Source organism: Curcuma longa, unplaced genomic scaffold (genome assembly GCF_044706935.1).
Source record: "Curcuma longa cultivar G26 ecotype Majalengka, Jawa Barat unplaced genomic scaffold, ITB_CL_G26_1.1 contig_24577, whole genome shotgun sequence".
In the NCBI taxonomy this organism is placed as follows: Eukaryota; Viridiplantae; Streptophyta; class Magnoliopsida; order Zingiberales; family Zingiberaceae; genus Curcuma; species Curcuma longa.
In genome coordinates this window covers 20210-42795 of record NW_027432473.1, presented here as the reverse complement: position 1 = coordinate 42795, position 22586 = coordinate 20210, and the positions used below count along the sequence as shown (strand labels likewise).

General features: G+C 37.6%; 2 protein-coding genes and 1 pseudogene across 3 annotated transcripts; 1 reads left to right on the top strand and 2 right to left on the bottom strand.

The window, feature by feature from the left end:
* The first annotated feature begins 3520 nt into the window (after positions 1-3520).
* LOC141818366 (V-type proton ATPase catalytic subunit A) lies at positions 3521-11260 on the top strand. Of its 2 annotated transcripts, none has more exons than XM_074705873.1 (20): positions 3521-3733; positions 4849-4975; positions 5122-5177; positions 5269-5325; positions 5668-5779; positions 5886-5923; positions 6016-6100; positions 6246-6295; positions 6382-6453; positions 6597-6698; positions 6769-6831; positions 6931-7063; positions 8309-8415; positions 8708-8902; positions 8992-9078; positions 9168-9272; positions 9462-9559; positions 9652-9730; positions 10694-10782; positions 10905-11260. In XM_074705873.1, exons 1-20 carry the CDS (start codon positions 3662-3664, stop codon positions 11017-11019), a joined length of 1842 nt encoding a protein of 613 aa, XP_074561974.1. In that variant the 5' UTR covers positions 3521-3661; the 3' UTR covers positions 11020-11260. The 2 variants fall into 2 exon arrangements, with proteins under 2 accessions (XP_074561974.1, XP_074561973.1); XM_074705872.1 differs by having other exon boundaries at positions 6016-6117; positions 6239-6295.
* An 886-nt stretch (positions 11261-12146) lies between these two features.
* On the bottom strand, positions 12147-17319 carry LOC141818367 (uncharacterized). The gene is made up of 5 exons (XM_074705874.1): positions 17225-17319; positions 16099-16280; positions 13280-13495; positions 12983-13119; positions 12147-12538 (listed from the first exon to the last, which is right to left on the bottom strand). The coding sequence occupies exons 1-5, from the start codon at positions 17312-17314 to the stop codon at positions 12339-12341; spliced, it is 825 nt and encodes a 274-aa protein (XP_074561975.1). The 5' UTR covers positions 17315-17319; the 3' UTR covers positions 12147-12338.
* Positions 17320-19287: 1968 nt separating this feature from the next.
* On the bottom strand, positions 19288-22582 carry LOC141818372 (protein CPR-5-like; annotated as a pseudogene).
* Positions 22583-22586: the final 4 nt, after the last annotated feature.

The window sequence follows — 22586 nt, the reverse complement described above, 5'->3', positions numbered from 1 at the left end:
AACCTATATTTGTTATAGCATCCGCAACGCGCTGTTAATCGGGCGTTAATAGCAGACGTGGAAGAGCGATGGAAGGACGTGGAAGAGTGAGAGAGGAGTGAGGTATTGAACGCGTTCAGTTGGGGATCGAACGCGTTAATAGGTGGGCCCGTGCTTTTTATTTTTATTTTTTTAATGTTAACACGTTTGTAGAGGCTGCATAGTGTGAGTCCGGGTCGACCACTGGTCGACCACCACTCAACCACGTGTTAAGTGGACCCAATCGACCACTGGTTAAAGGCGTTATAACGCCACGAGCGTTGCGGATGCTCTTATGAGAATAGCATTGTTGGTCTTCCATGCTCTAGGCAAGTCAACTAGCTTCAAATTGTTGCGTGCACGAAGAAACCTCAAAGTTTAGCATACACAGAATTTCTACTCAAGCAAACAAGTTGAGCCTCATTCCATAATAAGATTGCATAACCGAATCCAACAAACCCCTCTATCTGTCGAATCCAGAAGAACGCTTACCGCAATTAGGTCCGATCTTGCCCTAGATCCACTCTGATTCCTCAGTTCCATCTTGCTGTTGAACACCCAAAAACACTCCGATCTGCGTCCCAACCAAATCGAGCAATGAGCTCAATGAAATCCCAAATCAAATTATGGCTCAAATCCATCAACCAAATCAGGGATTACTGAGCACCAGAAGGTATAGAAAGGGGAAAAAGGGAGGAGATCGTGGGTTTTTCCTTTTTTTTTATATATACCGTATTTTACATGTGTTCTTGTTAAGATTGCTGGGTATGAATCCAGTAGATGGATGTTACTTCATTGAAGGGAAAGAAGGTGAGAGAATAATTATTGAAATGTGTTCTTGATCAGCCTCAACCTCTGTCTACCTTCCCTAATTGTATCGTTAAGCAGCATGACTGAGTATTCGATTAAAATCGAATCGAATTGAACTGAATAAACTGAAAATCGAATAAATCGATTTTTTTCAAACCAATTGAACCGATCAAATTTTTCAATAAAAACTGTACAAACCGAATCGATATTTTATCAATTAATTCAGTTTTTAACCGAATTAACCAAATTTTTTAAATATTATAAAAGTTTTATTAATTAATTAGATATTTATAAATTTATTTACTTAAAATTTATAAATTATTTTTTTCTAATTTGAATAATTTGGTTTATTCGGTTAAACTGAATAAAAAATTTTAAAACTAAAACTGAACCGAATTAATCGAATTAACTGATTTTTTTTTAAAAATAATCAAAATTCTAAAATAACCGAATCGAATTTTTTAATTCGGTTTGTTCGATCAATTTATTAGGTTTAATCGAATTTTTGCTCACCCCTAGCACCACCCGTGCTAAGAGAGGTTCTGAATGTTTGTTCCGAGCTGAAATGATAAGAAAGAAACACTAGGGACGCTCTTCTGTGCGAAAAGAGGTATCTGTACTCATTGCATACACTATATATACATCACTCTTTACCTTTCCATTCCACATGAAAGCATTCAGAATCCTGTGCTAGATGATTAGGACAAACATCACTTGGTGAGTTCAATAATTAAGACAAACACCACTTAAAGATCATAATGACAACATGGAAGTATCCTACCTTAAGTTGCTAGAATTCTCCACCTTGAAGAAATGTTTGCACTGATTCTTTTCATAGTCTGTGACTAGTAGCTCTTCAATAATAAATTGTTGCTTAAAAAAATCCTGCCATCATTCAACCAAACAAAGAAAGAAATATGAATAAGCTTGTGGATCCAATATATTAAACTTGATGTCTTTTTTTCTTGTTGAATAATAAATTTTAAGATATGTTAAATCCTATCCTAATACTTTAAGAACTGTTAAAGAAAAAAAAAATCCTGACTATTCAGATTTATACTAAACCTGGCCATAAAACTGGCAGCTGATGCTTTTGCTCCAAAGCATCATCTCCACTTCCTGTTCTTGATGCTGCCTCATCCTCAACATCCATTAATTCCTCCATTATTAGATCATAATTTATCACTTCATTCTCTGATTCATGTTCTGTTTGCATCTCATCATCAGATGCTATCAGTTTCTGATCCTCTTGATTGAAATCTTCACCTGGTTTGATAATTCATCATCATGTTTTCTCTCTAAAATATGGAACAAAAAAACTGAACTATTACAAGCAGAGTTCAAATCTGAGCACAAGCCTGGTGGATTTTGCAGAAGCTGTTCTTCTTCTTCCTGCACCTGCATGGTGACGAATATTGCAAAAGTTAATTAATTTAACTAGAAGGATGATGATATTTCTGATCATATTCACCGGAACTATCTTGATCTTTTTAGTCTGAGAACAGAATGAGATATCAGGTTTGTCAATCTCTGAACCTTCTTTCCTTTTCATGCTTGAAACAAGAAACAAGGCCATCTCAATGGATCTCGCAACACCTTAAAAAAAAAAGATGAATCTTGATTATGAAAAACAAAAGCTTTTTTCTTTCAAAATAAATAAAAAAAATAAGGAGAAGGCTCAGTAATCTACTTGCCTGCTTATTGTTGAGAGAAGGAGACAGTGTCATTTCAAGCTAAGTTCCTGCAAATATACCGTGAGATGTTACTCCAGATCTATGTGGGTTGACATTGTCTTCCAGTTAAACGAGTTGACTTCTTCAAGTTCCATGAAGAGCAAGAGAAATTCATTTGTAGGGAGGCAAAGAGTTGACTTGTGATCTTGTTGATCTTATCTCGTGGAGAATTTTGATCCTTTTACTGCTTCTCCTAAGTATTTTACTACTAAATTGCATCGAAAATAATATTATTTTTGAATTAATAACTTAGTTGACTTATACACGGTCAAATTACAAAATTAATAATGTGGGAATATACTCTTCTGCAAAAGGTGGAATCCACCATCTCAACGATTCCACATGGTCGATCTCATGATCATTTGTGAAAAGATAAATCGAGAAATGCAATTGTCACGATGGAAGAGAGGAAAAATATACTCGTATTAGTGGAAATGATAATGATAATATAAGGAACTTAACTTTATTATTTTTGTGATCTTGAGATATAGACCCAAAAATAAAAATAAAACAGTATGAAAAAATAAGATAATTTCCCCCCCTTTTTTGCTTTGAATTTTTATACAAATAATCTTTTTTCCCTCAAAATCGATTATGCAAATAATGTACCATCCAATCCACATAAAGCCGTAATATATAAAATTATTTATATGATTCATAAAAATTAAATTATATCATCTGAATAATTATTTTTAATAAATAAATTAATTTCAGTCGGATCGGGCCATACTATCGGATCGGATCTTGTGAGATTTTTCAGTCACTATCACAATTCACAGCTGGGCCTCGAGGCATTTCGTTATCCACTTTACCTTCCCTGCTTTGTTAGTAGGCTCCACCTGATCCAACCAGTTGCAAGACGGGTAAAATAGTTGTGTTTCCTTAATGTTCAGGAAGGATGTGGGGTCCAATAAATGGCAACTGTTGTGGCACGTCCGGTGTTCGTGCCATCTCTCTCTTTTCTCGATCTGTTCCAGTTCGCACCGCCTCCATTAGATCTCGTTCCTCCTCTCTTCCCTGATCCACTCTTCTGGGGATCGATCACTAGATCGTAAGTTTCGGCCTCCGCTTCTTCGAATTCCTGCCCTCGTTCCGCCGAGATGGCGTACGGCGATCGCATGACCACTTTCGAGGACTCCGAGAAGGAGAGCGAGTATGGATACGTCCGAAAGGTAATCAGTTTGCGCCATCCTCGAGCTTCCTGTCGAGTCTTGGAAGTTATGATTCCTTAGATATTAGATTCTGCAACTTTGCGGTTGTTTGGTTTATTGTTTCCCTTTTTTCTCTTTGAGTCTTATGTTTTTGAGTCGATCGATTGGAATTTCTTTGATGATTGATCTATCTGGATGTCATAGAATATGGTATGGTCGGAGTATATTGATGTTTTGCCTACTAGCTGGAGTTGTTGAGATAGAATATGGTGAATCGAGTAGGGGTCAGACAGTAGTTGTTGTTAAGAATCTAATACCGATTCGATCTTTTCCTAATAGTTGTAAGTTGTAACCTTCCTGATGTGTTCAACCCATCAGTTTAATACAGTAAGAGACCAGAAGGTCCTGTGCTCAAATCCTATTTGTGTCAGTAATATATACTTGTCCATTTACGTGATTTCCTTTGTCCTAGTAATTTTTTATTTAATGATAATCGATATAATATTTTTATACATCTTTTATAATCTCTTATTCTCTGTTTGATTATCCCTACCAACTATGGTTTCATCGATCCTGCCAATCTAATCTGACTATTACATAGATTGTTTGACCAATTGATCCCAATACTGATACCGCTTTTGTCTACCATAGAAAATACTCAAAACTTTTACTCTATATGTATGTGGCTCTGATAGACCTCAATCTGATAGTTTCCCACCGCTAATTGAATCATCAACCTTACTTATAGTCTTTTGTTTAAAATTTGTTAATAAATTTTGGATGACTGGGTAGACAATTACTTCATTGCATAATCTTCAAGTCCAATTTCGTTTTCCGAATATTCATTTGTGTCGTATGCTAAAGCTAAGTTCAAGTTTCATCTGAACTAGGCATCCTGACCTCTGTCAAATCAACCTACTGTTATTGTATCTATTTGTAAATTTTAACTAAAGTTGGTAACTTCAGCCAGATGTTGTCTCATCCTTGCCTATTATATTGTTTGCTGTTGGCTATATGATCTGCTATACTTCAAAAGAGGATCCATATGGATGTATGTTTTTGGTTTCTCCTGAAACAAGTGAAATCATGGAGAACTATGGATAGATTATTTTTGTCTCACTTATATAGAATTACAGGTTTCTGGGCCAGTGGTTGTGGCTGATGGCATGGGTGGTGCTGCCATGTATGAACTTGTTCGTGTTGGTCATGATAATCTTATTGGTGAGATTATTCGTTTAGAGGGTGATTCAGCTACTATCCAGGGTAATGAATTCAAAAAAAATAAATTTCCCCACATTTTTCTATGTTTTTAACCAATTTCTGTTGCTTCTATTGCCTCTTTTAAAGTAATATTTTGTTTCATTGGTTATAGTAGATTTTATATCTCTCTCACTGATTTTAAATTTCAGTTTATGAAGAAACTGCTGGTTTGATGGTTAATGACCCAGTTTTGCGTACTAGAAAGGTGACAATATTTTTTTAATTTTTCAAAAACTATTATGAATGCATACAAATAAGCTTTGAGAATTTACCTGTGGGTTATCAATATCTTGCAGCCTCTCTCTGTTGAGTTAGGACCTGGAATCTTGGGAAACATTTTTGATGGAATTCAGGTTCTCTTAATAGATAAAAATTTCAGTACTGTTGCTTACATGGATTTTTTTTTAAGAACTTATGTATTTTATTTCTTATCTGGCTTTAACTATATATGATATTTATTATCTGATTGTCATTTATGTTTCTCAGTTTTATAGCATCACTTTAGTAGTACCCTCTGTTTTCTTTTAGTTTAAATTTATATTTTTGATTTTATGGTTTCATTATTATGTTTACCAATCAATCTGAATGTACATATGAAAAGATTCATGCTATTAGTGAATTTGTTGTACTCTGTCATTATCCAGTGCGTGTACCCTTTCCCCTAATGTATACTTTATCTTCCTTCGTAATTACAGAGACCACTAAAAACTATTGCTATAAAATCTGGTGATGTCTATATCCCTCGAGGAGTTTCTGTCCCTGCCCTGGACAAAGATATACTGTGGGAATTTGAGCCAGGGAAGTTAGGTAGTTAGACTGAAACCAGTAACCCATGTCAAAAATTACCAGTTTATCATTTTATTTTGAATAGCTTGATTGTTTCAAGCTTGATCCATTATTACTTTTCTTTCAGCTGTTGGAGATCACCTGACTGGAGGAGATTTATATGCTGTAAGTACTGGCAATTTGGACAAATTGTATATTAGATTCTCACTCTTTGCTTGCTTCTTTAAAAAGCCTAAGGTTTACTATATATCATGCAGATTGTCTTTGAGAATACATTAATGAAGCATCATGTTGCTCTACCTCCTGGTTCAATGGGAAAAATAAACTATATTGCCCCAGCTGGTCAATACAATCTGAACGTTAGTGAACATGAGTTTGTTTATATATGCTTGTTCATTTTAAGCCATAAACATATAAACAAATATATGTTGCTTCTTCTAATGAATTCTCTCTTTCTTCTAATTACCATTATATTTGTAGGATGTAGTTCTGGAGCTGGAGTTTCAAGGGGTTAAGAAGGAATTCACTATGCTTCAGGTTAATATCTTTAATTTTTTTGTTTCAATGTCTGTTTTTCTGATAGCAAAATCACTAGATTATTTTCTCACCTTTTGCTTTTGCAGACTTGGCCTGTACGTACTCCAAGGCCAGTTGCAGCAAAGCTGGCCGCTGATACACCTCTATTAACTGGACAGGTAAAAATATGAACTCATGAACTTTTTGCTTCCATTATGAATTATGTTATGCTTTTAGATATGTTATTTTTGGAGATTTTACATCACGATTCTTCTGTTTCCTGGTACCTGACACGCTAACTTGTGTGTGTTATTTGTCATAGCGTGTACTAGATGCTCTTTTTCCTTCTGTTCTTGGAGGCACCTGTGCTATACCTGGTGCCTTTGGTTGTGGAAAAACAGTCATCAGCCAGGCACTCTCAAAGGTAATTATGTTTGGAAGTGTATTTTATTCTTCCTATGTAATTTTTATCTTACATTTATCAACTTCTGCAGTACTCTAATTCTGACACAGTAGTTTATGTTGGCTGTGGAGAGAGAGGGAATGAAATGGCTGAGGTTTGTCACTACTGTCCTTCTATTGTACTTGATAATTCATATATTTAATGTACTGCATAATTCCTATAGTTACCTGACTCCACCTACAACAATCTCCAGGTTCTTATGGATTTCCCACAACTAACAATGACGTTACCAGATGGTCGTGAAGAGTCCGTGATGAAGAGGACTACTCTTGTAGCAAACACTTCCAATATGCCTGTGGCTGCTCGTGAAGCCTCCATATATACAGGTAATAATAAGATCTTTGGAATTGAATTTGATTAAGAGTCTCAGTTTTCTTCTTGAGCATACCACTGTTTGTTATGCTCTTCCTTGTCTAAGGAATTTATCCTGTTTAACTCGTTGTTTATATTTGTTTCGCTCACATAATGAGCAACCAGCATTGCCAAATATCTTTGAATGATCTAAAATTTCCAGTAGATGGATCACAAGGAAAGCTGTAATAGGAGTTGGTTGGCTTAAAGTAATAAAAAAAATGACATTGAAGATGTCAAGTGCAAAAACTGTTTGGTAGTTAATTGTGGAAGATTACAAGTATACATGAGGCTATCAAGCCTTTCTGATAGTTATAGTATTCCTTTGTCATTCCATCAAGTAATTGAGATAAAGATAATTAGATGAACTAAATGCGTCTTGAATTGGAGAGCATGCCACCATATATTCTGCTCACCATAGTTCTCAAGTGAAGTTACTAGAAGAGCTGAAATCTGCTGAAAATAGCATCAATTATTGACTCTAGTTGGTCATTGTATCATCAATGTTCTTGCTGCCATGATTATAAAGGTCTAACTGCCATGATTATAAAGGTCTATCATAAATAGGATGCATACTTGATTTAGGCAGTATAAACCAATAGTTTTTCCTACAAGTAGAATCTTACATGTGGATTGGTTCTTTTGATTCACAAGTGTTTCTTTTACCTAGAGTTCTTGTTGATTTTTTAACTTATCAGGTTTCCCTACATAAGGTAGAGTTCAATCTTCTTTTGCTTCTCCCGTATATGAAATTGCCACAATTCACTCAATGAGAGAATTGAACCATTTGTTTGTTAGACTTGATCATTGTCCCAAGTCGAAGTTAATAATAGTAGCTCACCTACCTAAGTTTATAATTCCCTCCATTAGCCCACAACTCTTAATACACTATTAATCTGGGGTATCATAATCACACATGCATTTAAGGTTCAACACTTCTGTCAAATTCCAAAGCCCAACTCATAACTTGGGATCATCACTAATTGGCAGCATGTGGGATCCAATTGTGATTCCACCATCAGGCTAGTAACTTCTCCAATTCCTCACCATGCCTAAAATTAGGAACTCAACAATGAAAAAAAAAATGCTCTTTTATATCTCTTATGTTGAAAAAAAAGATCTAAATGGAATCTACAATTTTGCTTCATGCATTTTCTCTACTGTGTGCAAGCTTTCTCACCTATTAAACGTTGATTATGTGCCAACCTGGAATTCCTCAGGCATCACAATAGCAGAATATTTCCGAGATATGGGCTACAATGTTAGTATGATGGCTGATTCCACTTCTCGTTGGGCAGAAGCTTTACGTGAAATTTCAGGACGACTGGTAACTTTTCAGTATTTCCTTGTACTTGAACTGTTCGAACACTTTGAAAAGGAAACTTTACAGAATGAAAGGTTTCCCAAATCTTAGCCTTATCAAAAAAAATATTAACTGGAAATTATTCTGGAATCTGAACTTATTTATTGTTAATGCATAGCAACAGTTGATTATTGTTTTGAAACAGAGGAGATCAAGTCCAAATGCAGATGTGCTCTCTTAAGAAAACCACTGTTCTGAAATTGATCTCTACTTATGGTTTGTTTCCTATTTAATTGACTAATATCTTCTTTGTCAGGCTGAGATGCCAGCAGACAGTGGTTATCCTGCCTATCTTGCTGCACGTTTAGCTTCCTTCTATGAACGCGCTGGTAAAGTGAAATGTCTGGGTGGACCCGACAGGACTGGCAGTGTCACAATCGTTGGTGCTGTTTCCCCACCAGGCGGTGACTTCTCTGATCCTGTTACATCTGCTACCCTTGGTATTGTTCAGGTAAATGAGATAAGTCTTTTTCATTCTCTCTGTTGCATTGACAACCATTATTCAAGTGTCATCTGTCTCTTGCTCTTTACTCTGTCCAGGTATTTTGGGGTCTAGATAAGAAACTTGCCCAGAGGAAGCATTTTCCATCAGTGAATTGGCTGATTTCATATTCCAAGTACTCAAAGGTTTGCCTCTTACTATTACGGTTTTGAAAATTAATTCTCTTGAAATTTCTCTGTTTAATACAAATATTGTAATTTCACTTTTATTGCAGGCCTTGGAGTCTTTCTATGAGAAATTTGATCAAGATTTTATTGACATTAGGACGAAGGCTCGTGAGGTGCTACAGAGAGAAGATGATCTGAATGAAATTGTGCAGGTAATTCTTTTTAGCTTATCTTAATGTCCAAAAATGATGTATTTTTGGAACTTCCAACATAGTTTTGGAATTTGATTAAACTTACGCAACAACATTTTAAGAAAAATTGATTTTCGGAGTTTCTTTATCTGGTTATGAAAGATCAAACTACATGAAAATTTATTTTGATTTTTGTCTCTGGTACTGCAGCTAGTTGGTAAAGATGCATTAGCAGAAACGGATAAGATTACCTTGGAGACTGCTAAGCTTCTGCGTGAAGATTATCTTGCCCAGAATGCATTTACTCCGTAAGTTGTATTTGGCATAATCAGTCGTTGGCATAACTTTACCATAATTGTTTTCGTCTCATCAAGTTACCAATCAACAACTTCTGCAATAGATATGACAAGTTCTGCCCATTCTACAAATCAGTTTGGATGATGCGTAACATTATTCACTTCAACACTTTGGCGAATCAGGTACTCTTCTGCTCTATTCTACTATTTGTAGTAATTTATGATCTACTGTTTTGATTATTAGCTTTATCCTTGTTGCTCTGATTTGATGCTCAATTGTGACTCCAACATCACTCAGTTAAAAAAGAAAAATAAGGTCCAGACAAGCCAAATTACTCCCAAGTATGATACTGCCTGTTCATTATCAGACTGACATGTGCTAACAAAATCGAAGTATTGTCAGTTTTAATCAACATCTTATTACATCGATAACGGTTTTATCCTATGATGGAATATGACATATAGGTCAGGAGCTTCCCAAGAGATCACTCATCCTAAATTGCACCACATGGAATGTGACTCCAAGGTGGATGAGCTTCCTATGAGGTCACCCATTCCAAAATTGCACCATCTAGAAAGTTCTTATAGAGAAATGGAACCTATTCCACCAATGATGTATCATTATGGAGAATACATAGTTACGATGCACTACAGAGTATTTTCCTCCGGTGGGATGAAAAATCTGATACGGTGTGTGTTCTAGTTAGTTTGTTGTACCCCTGCATACTAGAAATATATTAGAAGCCGCACCTTGCTCAAGCTCTTTGGTTTGACGATCACTTCTCACCCTCTTTTGAGCGTGTCACTATAGACCTACATCCATTTGAGGAATAGATAGTTCAGCTCTTGATATATATTACCATTTACATGAAAGAACTGACCAGCTATCATCCAACTACTAGTCCAAAATACTTAGCTAAGCTAAAATTAATAGTAGCTCGCTCATCTAAATTTATGAAGCTTTTTTTTTATCAACCCACAACCCACAAGATGAATTTGGAATTGTGGCAAGATATTTCATTCAAGATTTTCTATTACAATCATCTATTGGTCTCTTGTTTCAAGAACTGGCAGTCCAAGACTTAATGACTACTTCCTGTTTTAAATCTCGTGGATCAAAATATTTTGTTAATTTTTTTTTCCCAGGCTGTCGAGAGAGGAGCAGGTTCTGATGGTCAAAAGATCACTTACAGCGTTGTTAAGCATCGATTGGGTGACCTCTTCTATCGATTAGTGTAAGTAGTAGACCTCTAAGACCCTGTTCGTGCAAGTTAGTCGTAAAGTTGCTGCTGGCCTGGCCTTTTTAATTGAAGGCTCGATTCTGTTTTTTTTTTTTTTTTTTTTTTGCCTTCCTCAGGTCCCAAAAGTTCGAAGACCCTGCCGAAGGTGAGGAAGCTCTTGTTATAAAGTTTAAGAAACTGTACGAGGACCTCAGCGTCGGATTCCGCAACCTCGAAGACGAAATGCGATGATCAATTTCCCGTGCCGTCGAGGGGGATTGATGACATCACTGCGCGATTAGATGCTGCAGGTATTTCAGAAGATAGGTAAGCGTATCGAGAACCCTGTTGCTCTTGTTCGTCCTTTTGAAAATTTTGCATGCTCTTGAGCATGTTTTTTTCTGTTAATACCTACAAATTTGTGCTATTCATAAGGGATGAAACCCTAATTTCTTCGAGTGTTGTAATAAATCAAACACCGTGGTTTTACCCATTTTTTGTGTCATAAATAGTTTGTTTGAGTGCATTGGAGGGTCAATTTTCTCGAATAAAGGATGTATAATAACTGGAGTAGTGTTTTGCTTTAGTCAATGAATTTATTTGTTTAATATCAGATTAAAATTATGAAATATAAAATATAATTTAATATAATTTAATTTAATTTATTTATTTTTTAAAAATAAAATATAATTAATTTAATATTTATTATATTATTTTTTATTTAATTTATTTTTATTCGATTTTAATTATATTTGATGGTATATTTTAATTAATTCAGTTTTAAAATTAAAAAATAATGATAAAAAAATTATTAATTTTTAGAATTGTAAAAAAATTTAGATTGTCAAAGTAATCATATTTTTAAATTATAATATTTTATGATAATATTGTATTATTTGAGAATAATCTTGAAAAGACAATTAAAATTATTAACGGCACACCTTATTGTCATGATTTAAATCCTACATTTGCTTACAATGCTACTATGTTCTGATAACTAATAATATTATTATTGAATTTTGAAAAAAAAAAGATTATCTAGAATCCATTCATATTGTAGAAAATAATTTTAATTTAATTTTTTTTAAAATTTTTTAAAGAATTTAATTATTTTAGTTAAACATTATTTTGAAAGTAAATTGGGAATGAAACCTTGCCAAGAATTGCTTCTATTATATTTTTTAAAAAAAGCAGGTTGGGGGACGTTTTTTTTTCTTTTGGACTAGATTTAAGTATAACTAGTAGCGCAGTGATAAAATTACTATCATCACTATTTCAAATATCTTATAAAGTGAAATAAAATTACGCATAATAGATCCTTTAGCAATTTTATTTTACCATGTCATGGTTGGTTTCCTTAGACCTCTTGGAACATCGTAAGAATAAACTACACAACAAATTGTCTCCTTTTACCATACTTATATTACACGACAGGAATCCATTTTAATATAAGAAACATGTGGAGAAGAAAACAAAAAAGATCAACAGAACCTCAAGTTACAGTAAGCTGATCAAGAATCTAACCACATTTTAAACCATTTTGTTTGGAGTAGGATGATAATGGAGGAAACTTAATCATTGTTGGGATGGTAACCTGGAAGGAGAGAAGCCAAGAACCCGACCACAAACATCTGGATCTCTTTCATCACTTGCCAAAAATTGTTTCCAGCTCGTTCGGGCTGTGGATGATTCTGATTCCCATCAACATCTTCCAGGTTTTGGGGAGGTTGGTCCTGATTCGGATGGTCGATGTCATTGTGTTCACCTGCACCTGATAGGAAGGCATTTTATTAGAGGAACCACATCAGTTAAGTTCGACTCTGTTTCCTCATGAAATTAGCAATTCATGATACCCATATATTGAAGTTAATCATAACCTCTTTCAGGAGAAAACATACAAAGAGGCCAGCCAACTCAATCTCTCATCCATCAACTATGATATAGAAGACAATTCAAGGCAAGTGTTTGGATCTATTACGACAATAAGATTTGATACCCATGGGACCTACTTATAGTTCATAAAGTTTGCCAGGGATCGGTCGACAGCTTAGGCAAGAAAACAGGATGTATTAAGATATGTAATGCTCAAAATTGAAAACTCAGATTAGTGAACTTGTAATATCAGATTCCTTGAGATTATGTTATAGCTTCTGAAATGAAGAAACAAATACAGCAAAAGTACATCATCCGACATATCTTTAAAGGGCAAGGATACCTGGTGGTTGAGGATTTTGCTGACCAACATGACCAACAGGAGGAACATTCTGCTGCTGTGGAGGAGCATGTGGTCGAGGAGGAGCTGCTGCTTGCTGAAGCCATCGTATGAAAGGAGCAAGTGCTCCAGTTTGATACCTAGATAATCAACATGGCATAAACAAATAAGGAATTGGCAAAACCAATTGAAGGTGACCATGTGTATGAGTTTCAGAATCTAGAAAACTAGTGGAATACTAGGACTATAACATTAGGAAACAAAAAATCCCGGGTATTGAAGTGAAAGAATTGTGCTCACAGGTACACAAATGTCGCAAAGAAAATAAGAAGCAAAAGCTTCTGCGGCGATCCATCTTGGCTAAAAAGAAAGATCATTGCTGCCAACTTGATGATGAGACCCAAATCAAGCTGAAATGCAAATTGCAATCTCCTTACGACAAGTTGTCTTTGAGGTTCGCGTTGCTGCCTCACTTCCTGCCCTTGCTCATTACTAATTCCTCCAGAATTTAGCCTCCTGAAGGTGCAAATAAGATTCAAGAAATAAATGCAAAAGTTAGAAAATCCACTTGGAGATATCATATGTTCTGCTGGACACATTGACTTACAAACGTAGCTCAATGTACAAGCTTAGCCCTAACATAACATAGCCCATCTGTCGGGGAAAGACACACGTCTGGTCAATTTCTCAATCTATAGCTATGTTATAGACATTAATTAGATCTCATTCCACTATGATATGGAATGCATGACTAACTCATGCAACTTACCTATCTCAAGTTGAGGAAAAAAATAAGATTGCCTGGGTTGGATAATAGTACCATTTAACATTGACAGACAAACAAAAGGAGGGTAGAAAACATAACAGAAAATGTTTTCCATGTGAGGTTCATTTTATTTCAAGTAGCTATTAGCTAGACTTGTCAGCTGGAACTTGGTTCACATCCCTTCACCATATACATATCAAAACTTGTGACCTTAGAGTGGTCAATGGTCATCGTCATCATTAAGTCATGTTTGTACCTAACTATTTGGGATAGTCCATAAAATCGTATACCTCCACTGAGTTTTATCCAACACAATATTGTTGGGAAACAAGTTCTCCCTTGAGGTTGGTTAGACGACAGTATTTTTATGTGTTGGTGATAGGATTTAAATTAGGTATATATTTGATATTGTTACATTAAGTATGCAGGGAAATCGTGCAAGGATGGCTTTACTCAAATGAGAAGATGCTTAAGTACTTGAGGGCAAGGAAGGATGATTTGAGTTGAGTCTGAGGATAGAGATCATGGGTGAGTTGTAAACCCAATCCAGTGCTTGATTTGAGAGTTCAGCCTAAGTTCAATGATTTATGCTAGGGTCTAATGGAAGAGTTCATTGGGTTGATAGCCAAGGAAATCAAAACTGATAGAGAACCTTGTTATTTCTGCAGTTTGATTTGTTCTTTCATTGTCGTGCTCAGTTACACATTTGGCGCTCAGTTACACATTTGGTATTATAAATTATGAAAACCTTATATTATATTATATTCATCTATGCTAACTATGATTATTATCACGAATAGTGATAATGATGCAAATGATGCATGTATGTTATGAAGTACAAGATTAGATGATTCATGCTAACATTAAAAGATATTACATGTCAAGTTAGTTATTATAACTATCATATAACATGCCATGTCACATTGAAAATGTTGCTAGAGTGGTGCCATGAAGGTCTCTATTTTATGCACGTATGATATATTGACCCAGTGTTTTACACTAACGAGTAATGAACACCTATGCTTGAGTCGCATCCATTCAGTGATAGTGTGTGAATTGTTAAAAAAAAACACTTGGAACTACTGATGTGTCAATATATATACTCATGCTGCAGCAAGCACAAGATACCAGTCCATGGTTGAAAAGTGCCTGGGAATCCAGTCCTTTAGGTACCCATGACCTACCAATTTATCATGTGTGTTGCATAAGTCAATTGAGTTGTTGTTGCACTTTTTAATCAGTGTGTTAGGTATAGTATTACAATTATGCTAAGGAATTGAATAGATAGTGTTAGTACTGCTGGAGCACTTTATTGTTGAGAAGGATATGTAGTGTTATTGTTGTGGTAGAACTAAGTTGCTGAATAGATGCAGAGAATTAGTACTGTGGCACTATATTGTTACATGAGATGTGTATCATTAGTGTTGTAGTAGCCCTGTGTTGCTGAAGAGATGAATAATGTTAAGTCGTGGTAGCATTTTTTGTCATAGTTGATATACAGGCATCATTTGCATTCACATCATATTAGTTGCCATTCATAATGATCCTTTTTTCTTGGCCTCCAGACTAACAGAGACAAGTATAGAGGCATTCAACTGTGAGACATGAGTGGTTGCAGATTTTGTGTCACTCTGAAACTACCCTGCACTAAATTTTGCCATAATCTTCAGATGTGTTCATTTTATTAATGTTAAAAGGTGCGTTGGATCTTATATGAACTTTATATATGGTTGATTTCTGTTATCTTTTTCTCTCAGAAACATTCCTGATAATTATAATTAATATTTGACACTGTTGCTTTTACTAGAGTGCATGCATATATAATTCGTGTGCTTCAATATTTAACTGTTGTAACTGGGTATAGAGACTTACGGCTTAACTGGCTTTTAGATTTCATAGTTTGATGGTCGGCATGGTTTTATGCTAAAGGAACATGAAGTTAAAAAATAAATACAAAAAAGGAAACACTGGTCAGTGTAAAACATATAAAAATACATGCATATTAGATTTCTTCTCTAATATTAGGGTATTCTTTATTTTAAGATGGACAAACACAATTTCTACCAGAAACATTTTCAAGGAAAAAAAGAAACTCCCATGTTAGCTACTATTCATTCAAATACAGTTATTTACTGCAAAAGCAGTTAGATAACAAAGATCCAGCTTACGCGAACAATATCCAATAATACTCCATATAACTTTAAATTCAAATTGATAGGAATCAGAGGAATCCTGTTGGGCATTTCTTGGTTTTTATTTCCAACAAAATGAGTAGCGAGAAGGCTAAGAAACTAACAGAAGTTGCATTAAGTGACTTACAAATTGCTTAGCAAAACAGGGAAAGGAAACTTACGTAGGGATGTTATACTTCAATGGGATTAGAGTTGAAGGAGAAAAGCCAGGCATTGGACTCATAGATGGAAGGCACTGAATAGCATAAATTCCTGGACCAAGTTCATTGTACTCTGGATTCAACATAGGAACCATTCCAGGTGGCACGAGTGTAGAAGGCATCTTGAAGCCAATATCTGGTGTCTATGCAGCCAAAGTATATGATATTAGTAATTAACAAAAGAAAAACAATTAAATTCTACAGTAGGAAAAAAAACTTCTTTTTCAGTTTTGCGTTGCAATGAAAGCTTCTTTATGTTCATATATTCACAAGAAAAACACAAAATTAGAACATCATTGACAACGCTCGGGAAGTGTTCGAAGGACTATAACTAGATGCAGATTAATGAAAAATGTCAAATCAAGGCAAACTGTGAATGCTGGACAGGACCCAAAAATAATACCAATCCTCGTCGCAGCATGCCACTAAACTGATGGCTCTTTTGTGAAATTCCATGAACTAAAGTTCACGCACTAAAACTTCAGGTATTTCCAATGTCCATCTACACACGAGTTTGAAGGGGAGCCTTGATAGAAAAATTATTTCGTTTTGTTTTTTTTGCTTCTTCTTTGGATCATTACCAAATAAAAACTTCTAGAATTATCAGAATCCGCAGTACAATCCTTGGTTATTCAACTTAGATAAATATTTATAGTTGCGTTCATTGTTATACTACGAAATTAGAATGAAATCCAATCTGATTTCGATATTTCAAAACCAATCCAAACAAAAGGTCCACGTCTTAAAATTGTTGCCATGTGACCTAGATATCGGTTCGAGCCTCGGAGATAGCCTGCGAGCAGGGTAAGACTGCAATAGATCCTTACACACGAGTTTACTTTTCGCCAAGCTGCCATATCTAATTTGATACAAAGGCTTCCATATTCCGCTACCAATCGACCAAAACCGCCCATCCAACTTTGAAGAGATGAAACACACGCATTCGATCACGAAATACAACAACACGATAACAAAAACTCGAGCTTGATTCTCAAACCGACAGGATGGAAACCCTATCTCCAGTACACCGTCCCGATCCAGCAAATCGACTACGCAAAATCGCAAGGATACTAGAGATTGCACGCACCTGGGGCCTCATAGAGTCAATACCATCCGCGGTTCGCGTTCCCGGATGTGGATCGGATTCGATGGTAGCAGTTCTTCCTTCTTCCGCCATTGCCGAAGTAGAGAGAGAGAGAGAGAGAGACAGCGTGTGTTCTTTAACACGAGGCGAGCCGAAGTGGGCACGTCACAGGTTGATCCTAGCCGTACACGTTGTCGGATCAATGGTGCAAGGGTCATGTCTATCGCCGACGTGGATATGGGAATATTGAAATAAGTAAACCGGCTGTTGAACCGGCTTTCCTGCTTTTTTCCAATTGAATCAACTCAAGAATCGGATAGAAATGGGATTTTTTTTTTTCAAATGAATCGGATCGATTCAGCTTTTAATTTTGGTGGAAAAAAAAAATCAAAAAGCACCCCTATATATATATATATACCCAATTTTTCGATGTTGCGCACCGCTTCGTCCGCTCCTCGTCCGTGACACCTGACGTGGCCACCTTTTTCCGTTTCGTCCGCTTCCTCATGTGGCGACAAAGCAAAAACCCTTCGTGTGCGTTTGCCGTGGCAACAAAACAAAATCCCGCCCTCTCCCAAAATCGCGGGGCCGAATCCATATATATATAGGATTTTGCTATGCTGCGCTCTGTTTTGTCCGCGATAACCTGACCAAGCGGCTGCCACCACCGTCTCGGGCCCGATCGATGGCCTACTCACCAACGCACAGCCCGGCGCCGGATTCCAGCCCGATAGTGGCCGGAATCCGACGAATTCCGTCGGAAACGCGGCCGCCACTGACCACGCCATTGCCGGCCAAATCGCAATCAGAATCCGGCCAAATTGCGGTCGGAGACCGACCGGGGAAGGACCGACCGCCGCCGCCAGTCCTTCCCCGGCCAGTCTCCGGCCGCAATTTGATCGGATTCCGACCGTGATTTGGCCGAAATCGGCCGCCCGCCATTGCCGGCCAAATCGTGGCCGAATTCGTCGGATTTCAGCCACTATCCGACCGGAATCTGGTGTCGGCCGGTGCGCCGGTGAGTGGCGCGTCCATCGGCGTGACGCGGCGGCGGCGGTGGCCGGACGGCGAAGCGGCAACACCGGCAACAGCGAGGGGTCGGGTTGTCGCGACGAGGAGCGCGAGGTAAGGAGTGCTATCTTGCACAACACTATTTCCGCAACTTTTACGCATTGCTGATCTGGCTGGTATTTTCCCTATGCGTGCGTGGCAAATACGCTGCATTGGCGGAAAAAAAAATCGTGCAACAACCCTAAAATCCCAAAATCACCTCTCTGTTGTCCCCGTCCCGATCCCGATCCCACGCTCCCCTCTCTACCTGTCACCCGTCGCCCCACGCTCGCCTCTCTGCTCGTCGCCCGTCGCTTGTCGAGGTTAGGCTTTCCGCCTCCACAGTCGCCCATCGCCACTCTGCCCGTCGCTCGTCGCCGAGTTAGGCTTTCCGCCTCCACGTCGCCCGACGCTCGTCGAGGTTAGGTTTTCCACCTCCGCAGTCCCGTCGCCACTCTGCCCGTCGCCGAGGTTAGGCTTTCCGCCTCTGTAGTCATCGGTCACCACTCTGCCCGTCGCCTGTCGCTGAGGTTAGACAAGTAATTAATTTTATATATTAAGTGCAAAATGAACGCAAATTCTGCGTGATCCGCGCTGCGTGACCCCGTGCGCGACACAGCCGATCCATCGTCGTTGCCGCCGCCCTCGCCGCGCCATTCCCACCGCCCGGAGCCTAATCGACATGCCACTCGCCCGCGCTTTGGCCGACGTCGGATTCCGACGCAATTTGGCCGGAACACGGCCAGCAGTAGCACGACCGCGTTTTCGACCGACATCGCGACCTGAGATCGACCGCGAAAGGACCGACATGCGACGGTGGTCCTTCCTCGACCATTTGTCTCCGACCACGATTTGGTCGGAATCAATCACCTGATTTGGCCGAAAATCGACACGCGCCACTGTCGGCCACATTTCCGGCCAAATTGCATTGGATTCCGATCACAATCCGACCGGAATCCGATGCCAGCCGACGCGTCGACGAGCGGCACGTCGATAAACATGCTCATAGACAAGGAGTTCAAGAGGTGAGATAAACATGCTCATAGACAAATAGCTTAATTAAGGTACAACAAGGCGGATTAGGGAAGCAAAGATAATGTAGAATCTTGTGCAATACAACAAATTTCTCAAGATGTTGAATCTGAAACCCACAAAGTAAATTTCTCTACAAAGTGCACTTTCCATTCAAAGAAAGAAGCAAATGGCAGCAACCCGCTTGATATTGGAAGAATAGGCAGCAGTAGTGTGTAGAATACATATCTTCTCAGCCAGTAAGGAAAGATACTTGAATTTGCTCCTTGGGATACGGTTATGGGGTCGTAAAGAAGATTGTATAACACAGATGGGAAAGCATTGGCGAAGAAATGGAGCATGCACAGAACTTCCCAATCAAGTAGCCAGCGATATCCATTTCCGCCTAATGTATCTATGCATACCTTTAGGAATCCACCAGGAGTTGGATTTCTGGAGACAAACAAACAGAAGTTCCACTAAGCTTAGGAAACCAACAGCCAAAAAGAGTTGAGAACATCAAAAGTATGTCATACCTCAGCAACAGACATGCAGGCAGATGTGACCTCTGCAACACGTTGATATGAAAAGATGAAAGCTCCGTACGTGAGCAAGATACACATGACAATCAAACCAGCGACTAGAAGGTCCATACATTGTTGCAAAAGTTGTGCATATCTAGTCTCCTGCATTTGATTCCTCAATTTTTAATTTTCTCTAGCAAATTTGCATCTGAACTAATGATTAACTGGGATTGCCTGAACTGCAACTTCTTCATTACTAGCTCTAGCTCAACAGCCTTGAGGTCATTAGAGTGAGCCTGCTCGATAACAGATCTTTCCATTGTACTCAGAATAGACTGACTAAATGCAGTACTGTGTGTGTTACTGTGAATATTTGCAAGTTGCTGGTTTGTATGTTGATGGATAATGAGTTGATTGTCTGATGATTTAAATGGAGCATGTTCCTTAGGACCTTCAATGGCTCTGATAAGTTCAGCATTGGTCATGTCAGGTGTAGGTTCATAACTCAAAGAACAAAAATTGGAAGAAACAGCATTTTCCACAGGATCTTTGATGGTTCTAATAAGTTCATTCAGAGTTGGTAGAGTCAGGTGTCATTTCATAACTGTTGAAAGAACACAAACCAGGGGCAACAGCATTTTCCTTCCTATTAACAGACATGTTATTGATCAAACCAAGGGTCTTCAATGAGCTAGAGAATGACTTATCAAAATTTCTTATGAAATAATTAAATTTTTGCCCATATATCTGTCCGAATGAAAGAAGCAAGAAAAAAAATGCATTTTAAAAACTATATAATAATAGCTGCAAAATAATCTAAAGATACATGTGAACTAGAGATGGACTTACATTTGTTATTGATTCCTTGACTGCTGAACTACACATCTGTGGCAAATAGTATATCCAAATTAGATGTGTATAAAAAACTAATGATATGAAAACAGATGGAAGAAACAATAGGCTAACCTTGGAAAGATGATTTATTTCTATACTCTCTTTTGAAATGCTCTTCCCAAACACAACCTGTAAAATAAGGTATTTCAAGGATTCATCAACCTACATATTGTGACTATATTGTGACTATCTAGGAGCTAGAAGTACAATGGAAAGAAAAAATGATGGTCAAATAACTAAGAATTTCCAAAAACAACTATCACTGTCATTTCTGTTCATGAACATATCTGAAAAAGGTAATTGACTTGTTGTAATTACTCATAAGTCACAGCAGTAGCACTTAAACATAACAACAACTCATTGTAATTACTCATTGATTATTTGATGTAATTATGCGACATAACAACTCATTGAGAAATTGGGTTTGGTAATTACAAAGTAGATATGAAAATTAGAGTGATTACCTGTTATCTGAACAGACAGCTAAAACTTATAAATGAAAGTATTCATACACAAGACAGATTCAGAAACATTAGCAACGGAGGGGAAGTGCTTCTCACACTTAAAAATATGATCAACATTAAATGATTTTCCAAGTTCAAGTGAAACATATAACAGAAAATAGAGATCAAAAGGTAATCTGATCAAGATCCTAAGAAACTAATCATAAAATTTAAGTGGGATAGATTTTTGTTATTTAAGGGAGGATATAATCACATGAGGCCTACTTAATGAGTGGTCTGGTAATTAATGATTCAACGGGGGATTATTCTATCAACTTGTGTGATACAGTGCCACATTTGAAAAACAAGCACCAAATTCTACTGGTACAATATGCACCCAAGCTGAATTTTTGATGGTAGTCAAAAGTTGAAATCAGACGCTTTCTTTGTTTCTAACTAGATTGTATAGAATTAAGTGGATGCAGATAGCAAAGGCATGCACAAAGCTACATTCAAACTAGTTAACGGATTAATAGGCCAAAAAAGGATGGTTTACCATCCTTATTCCCCTTTCAACTTGTGCAACATTCTTACAATACTTTCCTTATCAAAAAAGAAGAAGAAGAAGATTCAATCACAGATTGCATGGAGATTAATAGTCTGAGATACAAATGATGAAAAGTAACTCTTTTTAGCAAATAGGGCAGCAACATTTAACATGAAGAATTAGCGTGTAGATAGTGATATGCATTAAAGTGTTAATCTATAAAGTGGTTAGTTTAATTCTCATGTGAATTATCATTCACTTCATGTTAATAAACATTGTCGTAAGACTTGGTTTCACTTCGTTCTACAAAAATATTACTCTAGAATCTAGATTCTATCTATTCAAGTTCTAGTGCCCACTCGTGAAAAATCCGAGTAGAAGATACCAATAAAACAATGTAGACTGAGATGGCACACTTTCGTTCCATCAATATTCTCTCCCAATCTTGACAAAAAAAGTAAAATATTACATATCAGATTTCACGGATAAAAACATAAATTTTAAGCCTAACAAACCAAATCACCTGAGCCATAACCGCAGCGAAGGACATGCCGAGCGGAAGAGCGAGTTCCTGCAGACACTCATTGCCGCGATCGGGCGTAAACACCGAAAGGCCACGGCTTCCCCCGCTCCGCAAACGAACCCCTCTGATCTTACACCGCTTCCTCGTGAAACGCGAGGTCGAGGAAGAGGAATACGAGGATGACGAGGAAGAGGCGTCATCCCTCTCCTTCCTCCTGGTTCTCGAGGTAGCCACGTCCCTTCCACTCCTTGGCGGCTGGGACGGCCGCCCCCCGGCGGTATCGCAAGCCACACCTCCGCCTCCATCGCCGACGCTATCTCCACCACCTCCGTCAACCGTTGCTCGGCCGTGGGATTCCGCGGGATCCATGCGA